The sequence below is a fragment of the Pyrgilauda ruficollis genome, unplaced genomic scaffold (assembly GCF_017590135.1).
Source record: "Pyrgilauda ruficollis isolate IOZ18807 unplaced genomic scaffold, ASM1759013v1 scaffold58, whole genome shotgun sequence".
NCBI classification, from domain to species: Eukaryota; Metazoa; Chordata; class Aves; order Passeriformes; family Passeridae; genus Pyrgilauda; species Pyrgilauda ruficollis.
The window spans coordinates 263,324-289,246 of NW_024527488.1; the positions used below are offsets into that span (position 1 = coordinate 263,324).

General features: G+C 39.9%; 1 protein-coding gene across 10 annotated transcripts in view; it reads right to left on the bottom strand.

Moving 5' to 3' along the window:
• Nucleotides 1–25,923, bottom strand: part of PDE5A (phosphodiesterase 5A) — a 105,720-nt gene that overhangs the window by 31,831 nt on the left and 47,966 nt on the right. For 2 of the 10 annotated variants that reach the window (XM_041482268.1, XM_041482269.1), the window contains 3 exons: nucleotides 24,972–25,074; nucleotides 5,456–6,038; nucleotides 4,683–4,772 (listed from right to left, as the gene is read on the bottom strand). In XM_041482268.1, coding sequence (XP_041338202.1) covers nucleotides 4,683–4,772; nucleotides 5,456–6,038; nucleotides 24,972–25,054 — 756 coding nt within the window. In that variant the 5' untranslated portion in view covers nucleotides 25,055–25,074. The other 8 variants (XM_041482267.1, XM_041482266.1, XM_041482275.1 and 5 more) reach the window with 7 other exon arrangements.

Sequence of the window (25,923 nt, forward strand, 5' to 3'; positions counted from 1 at the left end):
GAGAGTATCTGCTTCTGTTACTAAAGTAATTATGTAATTAGGACAAAAGTCAATCATGTGGTAGCATTTGGGGCCATGGAGAACATATGCCTGCATTTTAGAGAATACTAAGCACAGTATGAAACCCAAATCCTCATTCTTAAAACTTATTCTAAACAAATCACAAATAATAGGCCAAATCTGATCTCCAGCTGAGAGTTATGACTGCACCAGCAGAAAAAGTGAATCACAGGTGATCAAGTGCTCTAAGGCTCAGCTAGACTGGGAACTAAAAAAGCTTAAGGTATTATTCTGGCCTGAAGAAAACCAAGGCTAAGGGAAAGACTGAAGTCATTAGGATCTGCTTATGCTTTGGCACCTGTGAGATTATGGCCTAATCACTGAAGTAAGCAGTGCACTGTGGAGTGCTACAAGCTCCTTTTCTTGAGCTTTGCCTCCATTTTGGACTAGGCAGGTGGGGTTATGGAACACAGTCTGTCTAGAGGAGTCCTGCACTTCCCAACTGTTCTTCCAAGTTTGCTCTATTGAAAGAGGATAAGGGGTGAGCAGAAGGAAATTCCCCTTGGATCAGAAACCAAGTACTTGGCTCTTTTCCATTCAGATCACATAATACAGACATAAACCACAAAGACAAAAAGCAATTCTGATGACAGAATTGTTCCCTTACTTTCAGTCCTAAAGAAGAACAAACCTTCCATCAACTGCTGATTCAATACCTGCATGTGTTTTACTACATCTGAACACAGCTTTCCTGATTGTATTCTTGCTGCTAACAGAGGTGATCTTCCAGTGCTCTACTTGTTCTCTAACCTTTCTTTTCTAGCTGTGCTACTTTTCCAATTTAATAAATCCTGATCCACATTACAAGGAGAGATTTCTTCTAATTATCAGATAAGTTAATTTTTAGTGTTTTCTTGCAATAGCTGAGTCCTGCCTCTAAAAGAAGCAGGTTACCTTGAGTGCCCAGTAGGTGACAACTGATGACTTCAATGCTGAAGACTGTGCTCTGGATTTTATATGGATGGTTTCAGGCTGCAATTTTTTGCATTTTTTGCACATTAAAATTACAGGCTTAACTCTGTGAAAGCTATTCCAGCTCTAAAGACAGCTGGTGCCTTTTTCAGTAGGTTCTTACTTAAGTTGACTTCTGATGTAATTAATATTGCTTCTTAAGGAGATATATCTTTTATTTACTTTGCTGGCACGTGAAGGAAAATTACATTAAAGCCAAAGAACAGTAACAAAAATGGGAAACCTGACACTTTTGATAGAACATACCCACTACAGAAGACAAAGTAGTGTTGACTTGACTTTGCTGTCCTGATCTTGTAGAGGTTGGATTCAAGCTTATAAAATCATCTTGCAGTGACAGAATTGTATTTACAGAGTTTCATTTTTTATCAACAAAAATTTCACATCCCTTTCTATCGTTCATGTCAGCAGCAGCCTCCACACTTTGCAGCAGTCTAGTTACTATAATGTATGTCTCAGCATAAGCTGAAAATCCATTGAAGAAGCAAATTACTGATCTCCATAATCCTGCAGCAAGACTGCTGCTGGAACTGAGTTTCTTTAAAATCAGCTTGGCTAGGCCTGCTCTATACTACGATGATTGGGATGTGATATCTGAAGGGTTCACTGGGTGAGAAAATAACGTAGCTGGCTAAAGGTGACGTTCCCAGTCCCATTTTACACCATAAAATTCAACAGGGGATTTTCAAAGGCTGTTGTAAGTAGTAGCACCCCTGATTTGTTGGGAAGAGCTTCCCAGTGACAGGAGATAGGGTCCAGTGAACAACAAATCAAACAACTATTACTATGAGTAAATATTGCCAGAAAAAAAACCCAGCATTTCCCTAGCCAGTTACTAGGAAATTCAATCTTACACGCTCATAGCTTGGGAGAGATGTCTCAGTTAATTCTCCTAAAAGCTCCATATGAGAAAATCCTACAGATTTTAGTAGAAATTAAACTGAGATCTCCTTTTATGAAAATTACTATGCCCAGCTCAAAGAAAAAAAAAAAAAAAAAAAAAAAAAAAAGCAGCACTAATAGAAAATTGTGTCACTCCTGAAGATGTTGTATGGTAGCTGTGGTGGCTCTGTGCTGCAGACACCATCCATTTTCCAGGTATCCCAAACCTGCTGGAGAGCTCCACAAGTTGGTTTAAGTTGAGGAGTGGAGTAAGGATTTCTATTGCCTGTTCAATCCTGTCAAAATGACTGTTTACAAGTGTCTACAAAACCGTATCAAAGGTAAAGTCCTCTTAATGCACTGCAATATATCTCATTCTTACTAATTCTTGGGTCCTTTCCATGAGCTCTTCTGTGAATCAAATTGTTTTCATTTATGGAATTTCTTACTAGCTGTTATTTTTAAATGAGAATTCGGTTTCTCACATGCCTCGTGGAAATATAGGCAAATGTGAAAAACATCTACTGGAAAAATCTCCGTACTTTAGCAGGCCCAGAGGATTTAGTAATCAGCATGAGATTTTCCTCCTCTCAATTACTGACTCTTTTGTTTAAAAAAAATACTAAACAAACAAATAGAAAGCCCCAGTTGCTCCTCTTTCTCAGTATTTATTTTTGGATGTCTTCCAGAATCATCTTTTAACTGTGATTGCTGACATCCTGGGCTAAGGCAGCATTCACAAGCCTCAATATTTCTAGAGGGGCTTTGGGGGTTTTAAGATTTTATCTATTTATTATTTTAACAGGGAGGAACCCATATTCTGGTTTTGTTGTTTGGGGGATTTTTAAACAGAAAAAGCAGCAGGATGCAAATGGAAAATTAAGGACTGATTCACTGACTCCAGTGTCTCTCCAAAAACATGTCAGTCATTTCTTACAGCAAGAATGAGAAAAACCTTCTGGAAGAGACTGTAAAACTCTGAAAAAAATTAGTAACTGCCATCCTTTCCTGTAAGAAATCTTACAGTTTAACACCTTCAGGTAATTGCTGGTGAGTATAAGACTCCTCAAACTTCAGGTTGGCTGAACTTGTCAAAATAAACAAATTCCCGCTTCATTTCCGCTTGCTGATGCACTCAGGAGGAGGAAGCTGGCCGAAGACACGGCCCATTGCAGGTTTATTCAGCCCTTAAGCCATGGTGGACTGGACAAACAGACTGCAGCTCTCATTCCTTCCCCCCCCCACCACCAGCATCTGGTGAGAAGTGAGCACTTCCACACTCCCCAGCCAGCAAGGCTTTGTAGCTCATTTCTGTACCCAGTTCTGTGGGGCATACCATCTTTTTCCATTTAACAAAAAGAAAATGGCATGTCTTGGGTGAAATTGGAAGCCTTGCATCATGGACCACTGATCCCTGACAGTTCTTCACATGGCATCTGCTTTGTTCATCTCCTGGCCCAGGGCCAGCAGTGACTGCAGCCAGGTAGAAAGGAGAAGACTTTTAAGCAGGAATGGGAGTGGGAAAGGATCAAGTGCTGTCCTTGGAAGAATGGAACAAAATAATTTAAGCTGAAATTTGCAGTATGTGAAGAAAGGAAATACTGGCTGATCATCTAGGTTGGCTAGAAAAATATTCAATAAACAAGTTAATGCAGGAGTTTAATAAATTAATTTAATTTAAAAAAAAAAAAGGTTCAATGCAGCAGAAGTCAAGGTGACACTCTAGAAGAGGAGTGAAAGATGGAAGTGCAGAAAAAAAAGAAGGTATGATGTCTTCAAATCAATCTTGGCAACATTTCTTTTTGAGAGCTTGAGCTTTCTGGAAGCAAACTGAACACAGTGAAAAATAAATTAATTCCAGGAGAGAAAAATCTCCATTTCAAAGCTCTGACACACTGTGTGGAGATCCTTACATTTTATGAGTATTCTAGAACTGGTGATATGGCAAAAGGCCACTACAGTCAGAATCAAAGAAAACCCAACCATACTTCCCTTACTCTGAAAGAGTGCAACTCCTCTTTTCCCCATGCACTGGCTTTCATGGGCTTTACTGAATTCACTCTTCAAATACTCAGGGCAAGAAGGTGTTGTTAGCCCATAATAAGAATTCTCCCTACTGCAATAGCGTGAGACAGGATGAAAGAGCTCCCATGAGAAGCAGCATGGACAGGAAATATGGGCAAGAGTTCAGTGAGTAGATTCATATTGTTTCAAATTAGGAGTGATTTAAGTTATGACTTGAGGCTGGCTTTTCTGAATCACATTGACACCGTGTGTTTTTCAATGCCTGATGTCAGGCACTTAGCTCATAAGTAATAAATTAGGAACCATGTTGAGTTAAGAGAGTGTAAAAATAATCAGGTTTTTAGAAAATGATAAAACGTAGTTTGTGCCCTCTGAATTAAGCAATATAGATACAAGCTAAGCTGAAGTACAGTAACTTAATCACAATTTGAGATAGACCAGTAAGTGTGCAGAGAATTTTAATGCTGACAGATACTGAGTACAGGAAGCAGGAACAGCATTTCTGGAGTTAAATACATACATTCTACTGCTGCATTTGGGATTAAACTCTTCCTGACAGTTCCCTTTGGCTTACATTACTCAACTAGATAAGATAAAATTGCAGTCTAAACAAACATAAGCAGTCTTGCTAAAAAAAAAAAAATAAATGGTTGGAAGATGATGACTTCCAGCTTATGAAAGTTGAAAGCATCAGCATGACTGGAAACAGTATTACGTGAAGTGATCGCAATACTGCAACTTACCTCTTCCCTGTGATTCTTTATTGGCATACAGAGAATGCTCTGGGTCTTATACCCTGTGATCTGGTCAACTTCTGCATTGAATCTTGGATCCTGATACAAGAAAAAATGCAATTATTAGACTACTAGCCTAAAGACCAGCTCTTTTCCTTCCTTGCTTTATAGATTAAGAAAAGTTTAGTATTTTATTTGACCATTATCCAGGATAATAAAGGTTCCATTACCAGCCAATAATTATATAAATTTGTTCCTATCAGTGTGTTAACAACAGAAAAGCATTTGTGTGGAACATGAGTGCCAACATATTAAGACCACTGCTATAAAGAACAAAAAACCCAAACCCTAGGAGAAACCTTGTTTTTGAGCTTAGACCATCATTACAATAAATGTGTTCATGGATTAACCACCCCTAGTTTACCTTTTATCATCAAGAAGAAATTACGGAAGTAAACTCAAAGATCTATGCCTGCAGGGGAACACAGTTTCGTAAATGCAGTTTGTGGTTTTGCTTTTGTCAGAGATTACTGAAGTGAATAAATGAAACAAGCATTGAACTCAATAGAACTCTGATTTTTTTAGTCCTAGCTTCATGTTTCTGTGTGCACATGTATCTATAATACATGTATTATAACCAAAACCAGTGTCAAGTTTGCATCTTGACCTCTAAGTCAATACAGCACCAAATACAGGCACTAAAATGCCAATATTCCAGCAGGTGATAATGTGGCAGTTTCTTCTTTTTCAAGAATTGCTGAAGATAAATTTCCTTGGCTTACCTCATAGGCATTCTTGATGTTGAGAGGCTGCCCTATGGCTGCCACATGACCCACAATGCCCTTGTTCCACTCCAGGCGAATGCAGTTGTTGGAAGCTTCTTCCAGGGTGGATCCTTCTGCCACATCAAACAGCCTGCTCACGAGGAACTTCTCGTTGGAGCTGTCCTCACACACCAGGAACAGGGAGTAGCGATCGGCTGCGATCAGCTCATGGATGTGTAGGAAGATCTTGTGGCAAAGCGCTGTGACATCTAAGTGACTAGAAATATCTTTCACAAGTTCTAATAGTCTCGAGCACTGATCCCCTGCACTGGTCTCAATCCTTGGAGATGGCAGAGGCATCTGTTCCTTCTTGTCAGAGCCAGAGAGGAAGCTCACTGCTCCTACAGAGTCCTTGACAAAAATAGGCCTTAAGGGTCTGTCAAATTCAGAAGCGGAGATTTTCCTCACTGGCGTCCCAGAGTTGGTGGTCTCGGCACAGGCAGGCTGGTGACAAGCACAGGCTTCACTCTGGGACTTGGTTCCCTCCTTGCAGACTGGGATGGTGTGAACTCTCTCAGCAAACCATGCATTAACCATTTCTCTGTAAAACCAAACCAAAAATACAGCGAATGACGTGAATTGAAAATCCACTAGCACATACTGGAAGCTGACACCATGAGAGGATAACTAAACCTTTTCACACAGAGGATACTGATGCACCTTTAGACTCCTCTATATCAATATTCTCCAGTTTTATGCAGCACTTAGCCCAGATTAAGCAGTAACATTTTCTGCCCCATAAAGAGGAAGCTATTTTTGCCTAAATACCTGAATAGGGCAGAGGAGGACCACTTATGCTGTGGCTTTCAGAGTACAGATCAGAAGATTGCACCATCATTTTGTGACTGAAAAGTTCCAGTCCTTTCCATTCCTAAGATTTGGATTTCTGTATAAAGGCACATATATATATTCATTTGAAAACAAAACTTTCTGTTTCTAAGCTCTAAAAAGATAATTTAGAACTTTAATTCTCTCAGTGAATCACCTGCAGTCCTCCCTATTTTTCTGTTGCCAATATACTGTTTTTAAGTTAACTTCCCTGCCCTCCAAGTTAATAAAAAATGCTGGTTGGACTCAAAGCATAAAAGTCTTGCTTAAAAACCATCAAAGAAACATGCATATTACCAGTTCAACCCCCTTCAAAATAAGGCAAGAACAGACTGTTTTCATGCAGTTCTATTTCCTTTCCTTGCAGGTGACACTCATTGTCTAACTCAACCCCAAATACTGAATAATTCTAAAATTGCATTTTTAAGAGTTCACCAATCAAAAAATGCCATGCATATCTAGTATTTAACCATGCTTCTCAAATTAACTTAGCACTAGAAAGCCAACCCTAATAATGTCCTCACTGACGTCCTTTTTTTTATCACTATATCATTTTCTTGTCCATATTGTAAAGGGGTTTTTCTTTCAGTTTATTTTTGTCTTTTGTTTGGTTGGGTATTTTTAAATACAGGGCTTTTTATTTTATTTGCTCAGTGTTGAGGATTCCTCACAGCACATGCCCTGCTCTCAGAAGAAACGGGTTTTTGCTGTATTACATAATATGAGCCTAGGAACAGCAAAAATCCTATTAACTAAGTCTGATCTTTTGGAAACCTTTCATGGTGGTCATGTTTTAAATTTGGGATATTTTTTATTTGCTCAGCAGACCACAGGAATTCTGAGAGTGAAGCTGAATGAAGCCATGGAACTGAGTCAGGTTAGTCAGCTGCTGATGAGTTACACGCATCAGTGTCCGTTACATATGAAAAGCACTGTACAATAGTCTTATTTTCCTTAGAGCACACCTTTATCTCCTCTGTAAATGCAATACTGCAGGCACAATTGACCCCTAACTCAAAGCAAAGTGATCAGTTAAAATCTAAAGTCCAACAGTATTTTTAATAGCAAGCCATCCACAAAAGGAAACTCATTTGACATCTGTTAGAAGGCTTGAAAGAGTTTCTTCAATCACATACCATTCGGAGACCTCAACTGTAGGAAAACAAAATGCTATGAAAAAATTGAAAAAAACAAAAAAATGCTATAAAAATTGAATTATTAAAAATCAATGATCCTCCTTTATTAAAGCAGTGATACCTATTTCTTATGCAGTAACCTTATGCAAGTGTTTATTGCAGTGAAGCAAAGAACAACTAATATATTATAAGAAATTTGACTTCAACAGTATTACTTTCCATTACTTAAACAGGATAAACATTAAATGTGGGAACTGTGACCATTCATTACTGCAATGCATAATATGATTTGCATAGGACAGTGTCACATGTGCAAAAGTTGTTTCACTGAGAGTCAAAATAAGAAGCTAGCATTTGGTTACACTTGGAATTCTCATTTATTAGGCTGAATGAGAAAGAATAAAGATTTTCAATTAAAATGACCAAAAATATCCTTAAGAAAATGAAAAAGCTAAAGATACCAAAATCTGTATGTAAATACAGTACAACCTCTAAAATCAGTGCTGCTAACTCTTGTTAGCAGATGTGTTATATAAGGGTCCTTTTTGTTTTACTGTGATGTCCTCAAAATAAAAAATAACCTGGAAATTTTAGCTTCAAAACAAAACTATCATCCAGCACTAAGGCTGCAGAAAAGCTGCAAATGCCAGCTGGAGGCATTTAAACCTCAGACATAAGAAGGTAGGTATAGAAAAATTGATAGTTTTAAAGTAGATTGCTGACAGGATTCACGTGTGTGCTGCCTCCGTTTCTGAGCACTGAGGACGGACATTAATGGAAGGTAAGATAGAAAAGCAGCAGTAATGACATAGTACCAGATGGAGGGTGTTCTCCAACAACTGATGAGGCTCAGAAGCCGTGTAATTGAAAATGCACACGTTTGAAGGCATGTTTGGAAATGAGCCTATGCTGTTGTTGGGCCACTGCAATTTGCAGAGCAATCTGATTCACTACCTACTTACTCCTGAGGAAAGGACAATATAAAAAAAAGCTATCCTTTTCCCTTCTCCCAATTTACACTGGATTTACATACGCAGATGCGCTGATACAAGATGCAAGGCAGAGAAAGAATCCGTTACCCTTCACGCATAAAGAAAAAACTACAGCAGAAATTTGATTTATCAGTAGAAACCTGTAATTTTATTTATTCTGCACTGTCGTGTTATGATTTTCCCAGGCCTCAATGGTGCAGCAATAGCAATCAATAAGAACAATGTACTCTGAATGCTACTACCTGGTCTTAAACTGTGGCCGTGAGATCACTGATTTTTTACGCTCTTGCCTTTTTACTGTGTAAAATAACCTCCATTTCTTATGGAGGTTATTGAGGGATGTGGAACACAGCTGTAAAGCCTTTCACATGAAAGGAATTACATTTAACAAGAACCGACTACTTGTTGGGTATCAGCACTGTTTATGAAGCACTTAACATTGAACAGAACTATATGTGGAGCTGCATAATTATGAGTAACATATTCCTGTCCTTTAAGTTCTTTTGGGTGATGGTTCAATAATTTGCCAATGTAGTACGTGATTCTCAGTAAGCTCTTTAGATTAACAACAACAAATAATCCTTAACTAAACTGGTTAAAGCATGGCTTTCAACTTCAAGCCTTTTAAGCATTTTACTTTGGGCAACAGGAAAGCCATTCAAATTCAACTGGAAAAAGAACAGTGTTCAGTGACCTTTACCAAATGCCTCTTCTAACAAGGAAACTATTTAGCTCCTTTTACTCACCCAGTTACACGGGTGGAAGAACCAGCATTTCGCATGAGCTGACGTATTCTAACTCTATTTAAAATCTCTTGGTGTCTTGACATGCGTCCGCTTGTTGACACTCAGTCCTATTTAACAATGCATGACAAGAAGGGTATTATGACTAACACAAGTACTCCCACAGCACAGAATTAGCTCCGCAGATATCTGACACCAGACATGTCCTGAGCCACAAGTGAGGCAATGAGTGCCATGTACAATTAAGATGTCATTTGAAAGGACTGCAGGAAGAAACCAACACTTGGGACTGTTCATATGAACAGTCATCAGTAAGCATTGGCATTGTCAAGAGCTGATTCTAAGGACAAGACCCTGGCTGTAGTTTAGAAAGTGCAAGAACAGATACTGATCCACACTGATCCACAGTGATCCATGCACAGAGTTAAACTCAGTGCAGTGCCTCTACCCCACCATGGCAATCACTGTGAGCTGAAGAGCTACAGGACCCATGTGCATCACAACCGGGATGCACCCTTTACTGCACTATGATTCTTCAATATGAACCTTCACTCAAAAAAGATGTAATTTATCCCAGAGCTCATGAACAGGAATAGTAGAATATAAAGTTGCCATTTTTTAGTCACTCCTATCAGCCAAATCCAATCTTTCCTCCATGAAACATGACAGTAGTGACTGCTGAATTTGGCTGGTGACTTCATCAGCAGATGACAAAACTGGAGAGGAATTTTGAAGTGATAGTGCTAAGAAGGGGATAAAAATGTACTGGCAGGCAAAACATTGAAGAAAAAAAGAAAAAAGATGGTGTGATCCTGCCCTCTATCACTGCTTATATACAAGTAAACTGCAATACATGAGACCTTGTGTGCTTCAGAGGAATTAAGACTTTGGCCCTGATTTGTTAAATGATGCACAGAAAGTAGACCTGTCCCTAGAGCAAGAAGTTTTCAGTATTAATAGGCAATAAAACAAAAAATCAATGGTTGAGAAAACACAGGCATAAGGAAGCAACATGTCTTGAGCCACGTCATGCAGGAGGGCACATGTAGAACTGAAGAGAACTTGGCTCTATTTCCTGTGCCGTATGCATCAAACCATACTGACACAATACTAATCACTATACCAGGAGTATTAAATAATTTACTGTACCCATCTTTGCTTCATTGTGATTACCTTCAAAGTACACAGCAGACTTCTCAAAAAAAAACTCCCAACAACCCAGCCCAGTGAAGAGGTTTAACAGCCAGGTTGCAATTGTCTTGCTTACATATAGCCACACTGCCTATGAAAGAACACACCAAGGTGACCATTCACCACAACTGCTTGGCACCTTTGGAGAAAACATACAAACAACAGAATGCAAAGGTAACGCTGAGATGCAACAACAACAGTAAAAACTGCATGCTACTTACCATGCACAAAGAAAATGTAACACTTGCAGTTCTATAAGAGAACACAGCAATAAGTAGTTTTCAGTGAAACGGCAAGTAATTCCGTTTTCTCTATTGCTCACAAACCAGTATGTTTTAGTACCTATATGGACTGTTCTGCTAATTTTTCATTCAAAGCAGCAGTTATTGGTAACACACTTCAAGAGAGGGATTACAAACTTGCCTGCTAGAAAATGCCAGCTTTCAAGTGTCTGAACTCCTGTTGCTTAATCCTGACAATGCTGAAATCAATATTTCAAGCTAAACTTTATAACTGTTTTCTCAATTGCCTTCCATAAGATAACCACTAGATGTTTTCAAATTTCTCCTCAACGTCTTGACATAATTTGACACAAATAATTTAAAGCATTAGCAAAAACTCCAAAACTATTAAGTTTTAGCAAAGCATTTTGAAATGCAAAGCCACTTGAATATTATACTTGCCTTCTCATTTTCTTTCTAGTACTTCCTATTTCACAATCACGTTCTAAGTGGTCTTGTCTCCTTTCTAGCAATGGAAAGATTTAAATAAATTCTATAAGGAGGACTCATTAGATGGAAACAGTAAACTGACTGTAAAAGAAGGGTTTTCAAACTGACTAAAAGAGTAGATTGACAAAACACTTGATGTTTTTCCTTAAACCCTTCCCAACTACAGTTAGTGGAGATGCCATTTCTCACAGTGGTAGGCAAGCAGTTCTGAATATGAAGTATGACAATGCCAGTTTTTTAGCACAAACTCGGTCAAATATATTAGCATACATTTAGCTTTAAACATTTCAATTGGCACAAATGACTTCTGTTTGAATACAGTTCTTAATTTAGAACATTAATTCTTGATTCAAACCATGCTCATGAGAGACTGAAATAACTTTACAATGATGAAATTTTAATCTTGTCTGAATGCTCATTTTAAAAAAAATGGAAGGCAGAGATTGCTTTATTATTTGTAGCAAAAGTATTCAAATTGGAAAACTAACACTGACAGGCTATTCTTGGCTATTTTCAAGTTTTCTTTAACCTAACTTCAAGCTTCACTTTTTACAAGAAAGCTTTCTTCCACAGAAGAGACTTTCTAGTTGCACTATAACGAAGACAGAATAAATCCTCAGGGATTAAAGTTAAAATTCTAAAACCTGACCTTTATTTCTCCTCCCTATGTTTGCTTCTTTCTCCAAGACCAAAAAAAGGTAAAAATTAAAAATAACTAGGTACCGAATGGTTTTGTTGGGAAAACAGTAGGACAATACCAGTAATTTCAGATAAAAATGGATTTAAAGTTAAATTCACACTGCTTGGAGACCTCACATAAGTCTTCGTCACTACTTCATTTGCACCTGAATTCCTAAACCAGAGGTTCAAGTATGACTGAAGTGGTACAGAGGTTCTGAGATGGCTCTCTCTGTTGGGCTGAGTGCACATAACGTACAAATAAGTGGGAAAATACATATCTTTTACTAAGCAAATATATTTTGTGGTGACATTTTCAGTGCCAGACCCAATGTGAAATTATAACCATTGTGTTATCCATGAGGGCTATTTGAGTAGGGCTTCTTTTCTGGCACTTTACAAATAGCTCCTTATGTATTTAATGCCCTTTTTAAAATATAGTTTTCTTCAAGTCAATCATATAAATGAGAAAACATTCCATATACATTTATGTATGTTTCTTTTCCAGTAAGGAAAAGAAATACTTCTATACTGTGCTTTTATTAACTATATTTTCCATGACAAAATCAAAACGATCTAATGGTGAAAATGAAAGTAGGTGGTAGCATTTTAGTTCAAGTCAAGAATGTATTGCCTATATCCTCCTCACATGAGGATTCTTCAGCAGATACCCAATACAGAACCTCCGTCATCCTCTCTAACTTAAAAATCCAAGAAAGGTATCGAACTTTCTTGATTCTCCTGCAGAGGAAATCAAAAGATCAAAAGTACTGTAATATGGTAATAGTTAGCCTGAAACAGGAGGCAAAAAGGGGATGTTAACTGTCAGGGTAGTTTGCCCTATCTCATTTTCTACCCATCCTCTAAGGCTTACAAGTGTATTTTAATTTAATGTATTCTGCACACCCATTTGTTTCTTTATTGCATAGGGCGAGTGGAACTGAGAGAAAGCACGTTCTCTTTGTAGCTACTCACAGTTTCTGCTGACTAGTTCATCTCCATAACAAAGATTCTGTGTAGGAGTTCAGTTTAGAGCTTTGGGGGAATTTGAGACTAAATTCATATTAAGTGGTTTATCATCATTTCTCTAATGACAATTTCTTCAGTCTATGGTAATTGCTGTTTTAGAGATTGTTTCCAAAATACTCCAGCACTCACCTCACTTTATTTCCAACAGCAAATGCCAGTAGTCAATCACATTTGCAACTTGATGAATACAAGTAACATTCCTCAGCTTCCTGAATGCTTTTTGAATCAGTAGTTAAAAATATTTTGGGTGCATCTTAAAGCTTTGCTGTTATCATGAAAGGCATAAGGAAGGATATTCATACATTATTTGTAAGCAGTATAACTATGAACATCATTATACCAACAAGAAAACTTTCCAAGATCTCACAGAAATTGATTTTTTTCCTGTACTTAGCTCTCAGAAAAGCTCAGTAAACATCAAATAAAACCAAGTAAATGGGAGAAAAAATTCTAATCCCCTGCATTAACACCACTGCTTCCTGTGGGTTTCAAGCAATGGTCCCAAGAATCAGTGGGTCTGCAGCCCTCTCATAAAGGTTTTACATTGGGTAACTTGGGAAAGCCAGTCCCCTTTCAGCATATTCCAACTATCTGCACAGGATTCTGTGCCTCCACTGGAAAGCTACTGGGGTCCTTCAATCATGGAAGTTCAAAGCCCACTGGCTACTCACCAAGCTCATGTTAGGAGTGCATATGGTTCATACCTGCACATTTTTAAGATTATTAGGTTTTTTTGGTATGCAACACCTTTTAAAGGAAAACACAGGCCGCAGCACATTTCAGTGCAGAAAACATCCAATACCTTTATCTTTGAAAATCAGAATTTTCATTCAATTAGGAAAAAAAATAAGCACTCACGCATTACCAATGCATAGATTGCATATGACACGTAATATTTAGGAGACTGAACTTCAGATATCTGGCTCAGACTGAAAGACATTTTTAAAAGTCCTCTAGACAGAGACTAGAAGGCAAGTATACTGACTAATGTAGTACCACAGGCAGCACATTAGAAATTGATTGTCCACCAGCCATGAAGAAGAAAAAAATTGTCCCAAACAACTGTGCTTGAGTTTTCTCCAAGTAATAAATGTAATTGATATATTCAAGTAATGCAGTATCTGAATCTTAGTAGAGTTTCCCAGTAAACACCAGTTCTGGAATCCTCAGTGAAGCACTGTGAAGTACCATACTGTTAAGAAAATTTATTTTTCCAAATACAACCCCACCTTAATTCATTTGTAAATATTTCTCAAATCTGATAATAAGCCAAGATATATTTATAACAAAATAATCTTATTTCTACTGAAGCGCGTATAGGATTTGGGTCAATAATTTGTCTTCGTCACACTATAAATTTAAGGAATCAGATAAAATTCTACCTGTAAGAATACAGTTACCTCTAATTGAGAGGGAAAATTTTACTTTGGCTGTTTTGGCAGTCTGCTGCTTCTGAGTGCAAAGAATCACTCCCATATTTTTAAAACAGGGACAAACAGGAAGTCAGAAGTACAGAAATATTCCATAGTGGATTGAAATAAGTGTGGATGTTAGAGTGTGGCAATGCATGCATTGTTTTTTTAAAGGAACATAAAAAGATAAAACTTCAGGAAGACAAAAAGGCTAATGAATTTAGCCATAAATGACCCCAAACCCAGCAGATTATGCCTTTATAGCATCTAGTGAGAACAACCATAGCTGCAGCAACAAAGCAGAACCACCTTACTTGAAAATGTTTCTGCTTCTGGGAAGCCAGAATATGACAAGCAATTCTAAAACTTTGAGAAGAGAAAAATAAAAAGAAGACCTGAGGAAAAAAAAGCTTAAACTTTAAAAGAGTGAGGCATTTAGAAACACTTGACCAAACTCTCCAGCCAGAAGTTTTGTCAGCCTGCACAGCCTCACTTTGTGAACCAAATTCATCTCGTCCCCGAGTGTGCCGGTGACACACTTCCCCCTTTGTTGTGCTGCACTTTGATCATCCTGGAACAGCACCTCACAGATAACAGCTATTTATATTGCCTCCACATGCCACTCACCTCCCTGGTACAAAATAAAGTAATAAATATCTGATTCCATACCTTCCTACTCATGGGATCCCAGTTCATTCACCTGCTCAAAGGAGGGAGGACTCAAAGCTATTCACTTGGATTCCACGCTTGTAGGATTGCAGCCTCGCACTGCTCACGTGGAAGTCAATCACCGCAGTTTTATCGGACAATATCCATAAAGCCAGCCCAGCCTGGAAGGAGGCCGGGATGTGGCCTTCCTGCAGACACTGACAACCTCGAGGCATTGCAGATCAAAATACAAGGTGTAAGCCCTTGGAATGTGCTCATTTTCTGCAACACGTTGGAGGGGAGAGAGGAACACAGGTGCGCACTTGTTAAGCCGACGACCTGCAGCCCTTCTCTCCAAGAAGCCAGCACACGGACTGGGGAGCACAGCGACTCCAACAGTTGTCACTTAATGAACAAATTGTGAATAGAAAGAAACATCTAAAGTGCCACTTTGCCAGAAAATACAATTTTTGTTCAAACCACAACAACGGATAGTAATATCAAACTGCCCTATTCAAACTGGATCAGGAGGCAACTACTCAGTTATAAGAGATTATAACCCTAACCCCATACTTAAAAAAAAAAAAAAAAAATCACAAAGCATACATCTTCTAAGTGTTGTTTACACACCTAATTAAAACTTCTTTGTGTCTGGAAATTACCAACAGAACTACCATATAAAACACTGTTTGAATTAATTAATTGCAGAAAAAATATATTAACTATTCAACACAATATAAAATTGCTTAATTAGATTCTAATTCAAAGCTCATTAATGTGAGTGAAAACAGCTTGTATTACGCAGTCATAAACGATGGAGCTGGTGATCTTTTCCTATTCCTATGTAGAAATATTTGACAAACAGATACAGTAACTATCTTTATTCATTAGCAATTGTGCCTCACAATGTGTAGCTCAATATGCCTCCGTGCTCCGCAAAATATCAGATTAACTAACTTGTTGGTCTATTGCTTCCAGGACCTGTGAGAACTTTGGCATATTATGAAACAAAACAAAATAAAAGAGAAGCAGTAAATTATTATTAGAAAAGTGTTGAAATTAGTTCAGGGAACCCTGCTTTACTTGAGAGAGTAAATATAATGTTAAGTAGCAAAACATTAACAGCATAATCTTTGTTCAAAGTTGCTGTTCTGCAAAGATTCAGCTAAAACAAAGCACATTATTAGATGCTAGGATTTTCTCTTTTCAAGCCCTAAATAACACTACCAAGTGGAACACTAAACCTCTTTAAAAAGTACAGCTGTTCTTTCAAACCACTCAGCCCTACATGTTATTGTCTTTGAACCAACATACAGTGAAGTAATTTGTCATTTGTCTTTTTAAATACAAACTTACATATAGCAGAGGTATTCCTTATTATATATAGTTTTCTATTTATACAATAAGGACAAAGAACATTCCATGCAAGACAGCAGAGAGCTTTGAGACAATTGCAATGTTTCCGTCATTTCAGAAACATCACAGAATTGTTGCCAAGCGAGGGCTCAAAAGTCCACAGTATTTTTGCAAACCCCTCTCTAACTGCAGAGGCATTACCATCACGGAGACTTGACTGAATTGTATTTTCTGAAGTACTGCCTATTTCAGAACAGCACAAATGCAAAACTGTGCCTCAGAGCAGAAAAAAAAAAAAAGAGCTAACCCATCCTGCCCATAGGGAAAACAAATCTGACACAGTGGTTACTATTAATTAGCATTCCTATTTGTTCAATACTACATCCAGTTTCCAAAGGGAGCGTGATAGGCTGAACTAGGAAAATGCTACTTCTCAAAGCTGCTAGCACCCTATTTCCTGGGCAAACAAGCTGCCCTTCAGTGCCACACCATGCCCTGGTGTTCTGGAGAGCATCAAGATTAACGACTTCCATCTATGCATCCTGCACCTATGCACAGCCTTAAAAAATAAATTCAACATTTAAAAGACATTTTAAAGGCTTTTTTTCCTTGTTAAATGAACCTAACGAAGCAGCAGCAGAAGAAAGGGGACTGCCTGACAGATGGTCACAAGCAAGCAGGTGACCCCTGAAGCTTTCTAGCTCTCTGCGAGTCAATTATTAATGGGGATTTCTCTTCTTACCGCCCCATCCCATGCAGAGAGGAGCAGCAGCAGCAAAACCTCATTCAGAATGCATCCATCCCCGTCAAGTGACTCGGGGAAGAAGCAAATCAGCAGCGGCGAGCAGATGGTGCGAGCGGCTCGGGAGCGGGAGCGCAGCCGAGAGGAGCGCAGCGAGCCCGCGGAGACGCCGTGTCCGAGGAGCCAACCGCAGGACTTACTAACCCGAGCTCCCCCTAAGATATGCCGTGGGAGCTGCAAATCGCCCGGGCTCTGCATCCCCACGGCTTTGTTTATCGGAAAATATTCAAAATGGAAACCTGACTCCACTTCTAAAAATAGCCGAATTTACTCCAAATCAACTTGAAGTCCCGCTGTTGAAGTGTGTGACAACAGTGAGCAAATACCTCGTCTTATCTCCAAAAGGCAGCATGTCAAGTCAAGGGGGGGAATGGCCAGACGAGCTCTTCAGGTCCTCAGTATTGGGTTCTTCGCAAGAACCGGCACCGAGAAGGGGCGAGCGCGGAGCGGCCGCCCCCGAGCAGCGGCGGCGCCCGCCGGCCCCGCGCCGCCCCCTGCCGGCAGCGCGCCCGCTCCCCGGGCAGCGATCCCTCCCTGCCCGCCGCCCTGCCCGGGCTGCACCCCTCTCATCCGAGCGGCGATCCCCTCCCTGCCCGGGCTGCACCCCTCCTCCCTCCCGGGGGAAGGCGCAGCGTCCCGGAGGCGCTCTCCCCACTGGACGGGTTCCTGGGCCTCCCTCCTCGGGCGGAGCTCCGGTCTCGAATACTCTGCGCTCGGCTCATCAGCGTTTAACCCGTGGCCCTCGTCGCTCCGGGGGCCGCCCTTATGTCAAAAAAGGTGATGAACTCACAGGGTGACGGAGCCCTTGAAGAGCAGCCCTTTGTTACGAGATGACTGAGCGCTGACATAACCCGCCCTCCTCAAAGACATCAGATGCTCTTTGAGGCTTCTACCTACTTCGCAGGGCGGAGAAATGCATAGTTGCTCGCTACTCACGAGAAGTTGACCATGTCTGTTTTGAACCGAGGAGAACACAAAATAAATAACTAAAAGCCCAGGACAGGGATCTCCGGGGCTGGGACAGCTTCCCTGTGCTGCTCGCAGTGCCGGGCGGGCGCTCCCCGCCGCAGAGCGGCCGCGGACCGGGGGCTGAAGGCGAGAGCCCTCGGGGAAGCGCCGCATGTGCCCTTCGGTGGCAGCCGGACGGAGCTGCTGCGTGGTGCTTTCAGTTCTTGCTTTTTCGAGAGCGGGGGCGGCGGGGGTGGGGTGGGAGTCGCTTCTTTTTATTTTCTTTGGAGGCAGCAAAGTTAAATGGAAAAGAGCGAGGTTTTCCTGTAAAATAGGAACTGCCTCTATCCGCCGCCGCTCCGGTCTTACCTCGTAGCTTTCCTAACAAAGTAAGAGCGGGTGAAGTCGCCGTGATCGTCCAGCCACGCTTCCACCGCTTCCTGCTCCGGCGCGGGGAGAGAGCAGCGCTCCATGCTCCCGCCGCCGCTCTGCCGCCTCCCGCCGCGGCTGCCGGCCCGGCCCGCTTTACAGCTGCGGTGCCCTGAGCTCCCGGCCCACGCCCCGCTCCCAGGTGTGCGGGCAGCAGGAAGCCCGGCCAGCGGCAGCTCAGCGCATCTCCGGCCCGGCTGCCGTTCCCGCAGCGGACAGAGCCGGCTCCACCTCCACCGCGGCCCCGCCTGCTTCGAAAAAGTGTCTTTTTGACAAATCGAGTGTCGCTTTGGAGGGCTCCGCTGTCGGGTGTCACTGTGTGATCTCTGACAGACCTCAGCCTGGATACGAGTACTAAACCCCTGGCTTTACAGTCGTTCGTGCCTACAGTGCAGCTGTTAGGTCCCTTTTAGACTAAGTACAGCCTAGCTTTGAGGATGCTGAACACACAGCTCCCACTTTCTCAAAATTAGACAGCTGGGACTGCAATTCTGATTAACAATGAGCACCACTTTCATATATTGTAGTTCCATTCTATGATGTGCACGTGCACACTTTTATAATAATTTATACTCTGCATTCACAATGCACCTTTCACAAACTCTAATGCATATCTATCGCTTCCTGTGTTACCACACAGTGGTAGTGCAGTGTCTTTGAAGGTAAGATAATAAATAGCAGAAAGTTTCAGGGGAAGGGAACATACAGAGTCTTGCAAATTATTCTGCTGTGTAGTCTATTGAACGCTATTGTACGAAATATTGTCTGCATCTCTTAACTGCCTTTCAGGTGCATATAGACTTCTGATACAGAGATATATCTCCTGTATGTAGAGAGGTGGGGTTCTGCAGCTTGAGAAGGGGCTACTACAGGAACTTCACAGCAAAGGGATTCAGGGCCTGTCCATGAGCTCAAGGGAAAAGTTTTATCTTCTGTGTCTTTGCGTCACATCTGTGTGTACTGACTTGGACACATGTATCTTTTGGCTGTGAGAGTTTGTGTGTAATATGAGACACACAGAAAGGGAGGATTTACATTAATATTACTCTCTTGTGAAGGGAATGTCAGGGGAAATGTTGTGCATGGTGACCAGAGAGCAAATGTGAAGATAAAGCATAAGCCAGTTACATACAGCACGAGTCAAGCTGCTGTTCAAGGCAAAGACAAATCTTTCAGCAGGGAAATATAGAATTACCAAGCAAACTGCATAAACAGACAACATGGCAATAAATGAAGCAGATATTTAGTGCCAAAACCTGGAAAGAGTTGTATGTTAGGAAAAAAACCCAAACATGTTGTGTAAATCACAGATTTCTGCATTAACCATTTCAGAAAAAGAGTTCTGAGGCTACAGTAGACATGGCAGTTAAAGCTCCTAAGCTAGGCAGATGTTTTGGAAAATGACACTGTGTTAAAATGCTTGAGTATAACAGCAATGTAAAACATACAATTATAGAATGCAGATTTTATAAGTAACTGAAATGCCATTCCCTGAATGGTCTCATATGGAATATTGATCATGGTACTGCTGATCCAGTCTCGAAAAGCAATTGCAGAATCATCAGAGGTGATCTAGACAGGAAACACAAGAACAACCAAACACATGGAAATATCTTTTTTGTAAAGAGGCAGAAAGAGCTTGTTTACAAAAGGAGAAATACAAATATATAATTTAATTACTGGTATTTAAAAAGTAGAATAGTATTTTCTCTCTGTCTCATAGGAGAATAACAAGGTAATGGTCAATGCAATTATGTCAGCTGCAATAGATAGCATCTCATTTCATGTAATTAGGAGTAGCACTAATAGAAATAAGCATTTATCCTGTGGTAACATCCAGTACGCCCCAGTCAGGAGCAGAGGTTGCACCAAGGAGCACTGTAAACATGTAACATTAAATACCAGGCCAGCTGAGGTGCATCCAGCATCCCTGTACTCCGTCCTTAGGCCACAAGGAACTGGGACCTGTGGCTGCAGCTGCTGCTGCTGGGGCCCATATTTAGCCTGCAGATAAGACTCAGTGAAGCCAATGCAAATGATTGTCCTCCTGGTGGTCAGTGGTGAATCCAGTGGCAAAGCAACAGTTCAAAGGATTGCCACCCAAGCAAAGAATAGCACAGTCTTTCCCAAAAGAAATAAAAACGGAGCAGATGGGGGGGGAAAAGGGATGCCTTCCCTGTATCCAATGAATTTCCACAAATAATAATGAACATGTTGTTTTCATTTTTAAGGTGACAGGAGGGGATGAAGGCCAAGCATAATAAAGAATGAATGGTCAAAGTGGAAAAAGTCTTCCATAATTTTGGCTTCCAAAGTGCTCTGAAAAAGCTCCGTGTATCTTAGCTCTCGCCCAGCTTTCCAGTTTGTTTCCAGAGCTCAGAGGATAGAATTGATGTGGAGTAGCTCTAAACCTGAGAAGGGCTTGTAGTAATGACACACAAATAAAAATGTCCAGTTCAAGTTTAGAAGCTGTTTGAGAGCTCAGTGTTGAAGCCAGGAAGCTTTTCCGTCAGTAGGCCATGCTATTGCAGGACTAGTGGATGGAAAAATTATTTAGCTGAAATCTTTCATCTCAGTTTTTGCAAATATTGTCATGTAAGGAGATAAAAAAGTGGGGTAGTTTTCTGTATGCTCAAGGAACACAAATTAGAAATTCTGCTAACTCAGGATAATTAGTAAGAATAAATAAGGAAGCATGTAACCAGAAGAAAAGTATTTATGTGATAATTTATGCTCAAAGAACTCTATTTAAATTTATTTGAAAGTAATATAATTCTATTTCATTTCCCTTTAAAAGAGAAAAAATAGCATTTCAGATGTCAACATTGTTAACTTGTCTGATTTATTCACTAGATGAATTTGAGCAGCATTTAGCTTTGCTCTGAAGTGGGAATTGGCTGTCTTTCTACCATCTCTTAAATCTAGAAAACGGTCCATTTTGACTCCTAAATCAAGTTTAGGAACTGTACTATATGGCCAGTGAGGCTAGAATATAATAAGGCAGAGGAAACTATTCCACTTCTTTATTAGCCAGCACTTTCACACACATTCAGTGGAAGGATCCTAATACTAGTGAGGCAAGTTTCATTTCCCTTTCATTCCGTTGCATAAGGATAGTGAAATAGTAACCAAAATCCAATTCATTTAAAATCTAATAGTTATTTAGTGATGAAAACACTAAATTATGAGAATGTTTTATAAGTTTATTCTCTCAGTCCTTTCCAAATAATTGCTGGAAATGTTTCCCCAGAGCTGCTCAGCAATTGCATAACCTGCCCTCTCCTCTGGGATAACTTAGTGCATATGTCCTACAGGAAGCCATGGAAAATAGTAGCTTCCTCCTATTTTGATTTAAATGTGACTGAGCATTTGCGTCAATCAAAGTACCAGGCAAAATTATTGTTCACGTCAGGAAAGCAGCAGCTTCTCAAAGCTGTTTGTAATGCATGGATATTTGTCTGGAAAACACTGTCAAACTTTATCTCCTGAAAAATATGTTAGGATTTGAATTCAACATATTAGCATTTGTTATGTAAATCTACCAGTATGCTCAAATTTTAACTTTTTCTGATTTCTATTGGAAGTCTCAGGATAAGTTGGAAAGCTGTTAGCAAATCTCTCCCTTTTTCCCAACCTTCTCTCCTTTAAGCTAAGTAGCGCCACATCTTTCAGTTCTTCCTTGATCATCATGCTTTCCAGCCCTCTGATCATTTTCTCTTTGGGCATTCCCTAGATTGTCTCTCCTATTCCTGCAGTGTCTCACCACGCTAGGATTAAGTAATCCATCTGAACACAGATCAAATCCCAATTAAGTGGAAGGAATATTTTGGGAAGGAATATTTTCCTTGCAAGCTCTGTTCCTGCTAATACCATCACCCTTGCTCATGCCTGCTTGGCAACAGCCTGATATTGTTGACTTCTGTATTCTCTGTTCCCTTTATTTATATACTTGCCATGTACATGTACAGGTGCTGCCTGTATGTTTACCTCTGCCTAAATGCATTTTCTTGCTCTTGAACATTTTTAATTTCATCCTGTACTTGCACTACTTCTCCAATTTATCAGGCTGAATTCTGTGCCTGTCCTGCAATGTGTACTTGGCTTAGTGCAGGGTTGCTGAAGGACACTGGTCTGTGATAGGGTTGATCAGTGGGCAGTGGTGGGGTTTGATGCAGGTAGGTAAAAATGTAGGTGAATCATGTATGCATAGGGTTTGGAGAATTTCACTTGCGAGATGGCGGCTAAGTAGGAAATGTGTAGGGCAGATTTGTTCCAGGCTCTTGTCAATGGCATATCAAACCCTTTCTTCATTTACAATGATACTTAGCTTATTTTTAGAGAGCTTCATAGCTATTACTTAGTAATTTTCAATTAGCAGTTGCTCTTACTAGTACTTTTACTAGTAATTGTGATTTCGAATTGAAGTATTTGGTTTATACCTAGTCTTACAGAAAATATTGAGTCAAATTATAAGGGACTTGTTTTCCTGGCTGTGGTTGTTTGGAGGTGGAGACTCAGTGGCAAACAATATAAATGAAAAATTAGTGAGATTTTTTTCAAGTACATACCACTGCAATTTGGGCATTCACTCTCCTGTTTCTGTATATGAGTACAGTTCAACAATTCTCTGTTGAACTTCTCACATGTTAACCTAACAACTGGAGTTTCTGAAGGCCCCCCTATCATCACAAATGAGTATAATTTCTCTCAGTAAAACCCGAGTTTCTGGAGCTGTTTCTTCAGGACATTCTCCCAGTAATGACCTTTTTGAAACCACAGAGAGGTGTAGTGGCACCAGCTCCTGTGTCACAGTTTAATCCACCTTGGGCAACAAGAATAATTTTGCCTACACTTTGCTTTGGGAATGTGTCTGTTTAGGCCTGTTAGTACTATTCCTTTATTTTCACAGTAACTCCTTTTCAAAAATAATTTCCTATCTTTTAAATGAGATTTTCTTTGTTCCTTAGATTTCTCTCTCTATTAAAATATAGGCCAGACCTCACTAAATGTTCTTAGTTGGTCTATATTAAAAGCATGACCTTCATGTTATTTATATCTCCATAAGTTTTTGAAATTTGCAGCTTTTTCCGTCAATAATTTTATATTTTTTGTTCAGATCATTCAGGACGATTTGGGTCCATTTAGTACGGACCAGACTGATAGTATACATTGCCAGAGCCTTTATCAAAAACCCTGTAGACTTGTGAGCCAAAGCCCTAATGAAATCTTACAGGAGTTTACTCTATCAAACTAATTCATGGTCTCATGGGAAAATAGGCAGGTTTTTTTATTCCTGACAAAACTAATTTTCTGTGTTGACTGGCGTTAATTGTACTATCATCCTTTCATTGTACACTGATTTCTTCCTGTACCAGCCTCTTCATCAGTTTCCCTGACGTTGATGTCAGGCAAAATGATCTGCAATTTCCTTATTAAATAAGGGAACAATGCTTGCTTCTCCTCTGTCTTGGGGATCTTATGTGGAATTTCAAGACATGTTTTGCTTAGTTTGGTTCTTTTAATTTTGTCTTTTAGGGTTTAAGTTTATGTTTCATACTTGTTAAACTGGTATTATTTTAGTTCTGATGTTTTGGAATCTTAGTAGTGAATATACAAATTTCTTCTTTAATAGATCACATGAAGAATATTTTAGGGGCACAGAGCTGGTGAAGTATTATGCAGTGGACATAAAAGTTGTTTTTAGGGCATTTTAGGAATGCACAGACATATTCTGGTATTGAAGGAAAACGTTAATCTCTGTGAAAGAGCAAAAAAAAAAGTAAATACAGTGAATAGAGATCATTTATGTATAACATTGATATTATAACCTAAAGGTATAACCACATAATTTTCACTGTTCTGAACAATGTGAAAGGAAAACTTGTAAGAGATTAGTTTGTAACTAAGGCTCACTGCAGCACTGCTAAATGAATATGAAGGGTTTGTATAGAATTTTAATTATAGAAGAAGAAAATATATGAGAACAGCCAGACTGAAAAGAGATTGTTAAACAGGAGTGTGTGTCCATTTCTGACTATCCCATTTGATTTTTTTTTGGAGGGGTATTGCATACTCAGGATCCTTCCATGTTCTCCTTCACTTTTCATACCTATCCTTGGAGACATCTGTGGTGTTGATGTTTGTTTGGCCAAGGGAATCTGAATGAGAGTATTCACAATGTACCATTGCTGATCCCAAATCATCAGCAGTCTCATGGAGAGGTTTTCTCCACAGTGCCTGTTCATTCCTCCTCATCTCTTTTTTTAAAGCTTTGGCTGATGTGAGCACCTGGAGCTTTCAAAACCTTTTGATACTTGGTAACTGGTTTCTCTCTGGTAAATAAAAGAAGAAAACTATTAGAGCAGAACAGTGAAATGGATTTTTAGATTCTCCCATCAAATACCATGGGGTCAGCATCACCCTGCCTTCCTGAAGGGGTGAAGCTGTATTTCTCAGGAAATTATTGAGTATTACAAGAGCTGCTGGGTCCAAATTGTGATAAGTACCTAGCTTTTCACATTTGGTGCCACATTTCTGAAATTGCTACTTACATTTCATCACTGGCAGGTTGCACACTGTTAGGTTTCTGAGGCAGGGGCTTTCCATGGCCATGTGTTTCTGCAGCCTTTAGCATAGTTGGTACTTCATGTGAGACTGTAAAACCAATGCAAAGGACGAATTAAATCCATTTTTGTTGGAATCCAAATGTTATTTGCATAGTTTATGAGCTTTCTTATTCATTTTTGTCCCTCTGTTAGATCAGTGAGGACAGCAATAGTTGTCACTGGTACTGTACTATAGTTAGCTATAGCAAAATAGAAAGTTTATGGAATTTCACTTAGGTTATAGGAGAAGTTTCTATCACAGCTAAATTACATCAAATAAGCTACTTGGTTTTAGTATTACATTTAATCTTCTGAATCACCAGGAAGCTGATTTTAATCTATCCTTCTACAGCCACAAGGGTTACACACTCGCTTCTGGCAGCTTATACCTGGTCCTAGGAGAGGCAGGAGGAGTTGTGTCAACAAGGTGGCAGACTTCATTTGGCACCTCTGCTCCCAAATGGATAATGTGAGCATCTGAAAACAGTGTGTACCTCACTGGTGGCTGCCTAATCTGCTGCCCTGGGTTCATGGTGAAGGAGAACCTCGGCCATTCAGCCCCAAAAACAAATAGCTGGTTCAGCCCTGCCTGTTCACTGCTGTGGCATTCCACTTTTGGGGCATTCACTGCAGATTTTAGGGCAGGGCAGAATCAAACTGTGTGAGAAGAAAGCTGCCAGAAAGAGTGAGGAATATGGGGGCAGCAGGATGGAAATAAGCACATAATTTTGCTAAAGTGTTCCAATATGGAACAATATTAAGGAGGCTCTCGATGAGCCTAAAACTTCTTCCAGCTGCTTGTGAGCTACCAGTTCTTCCTGACATTCCTGGTTTCTGGCTTCTAAGCCTGGTCTCTTTTTAGAACCTTGAAAAAAACCCAGTTTTTATTTGAGCTTAT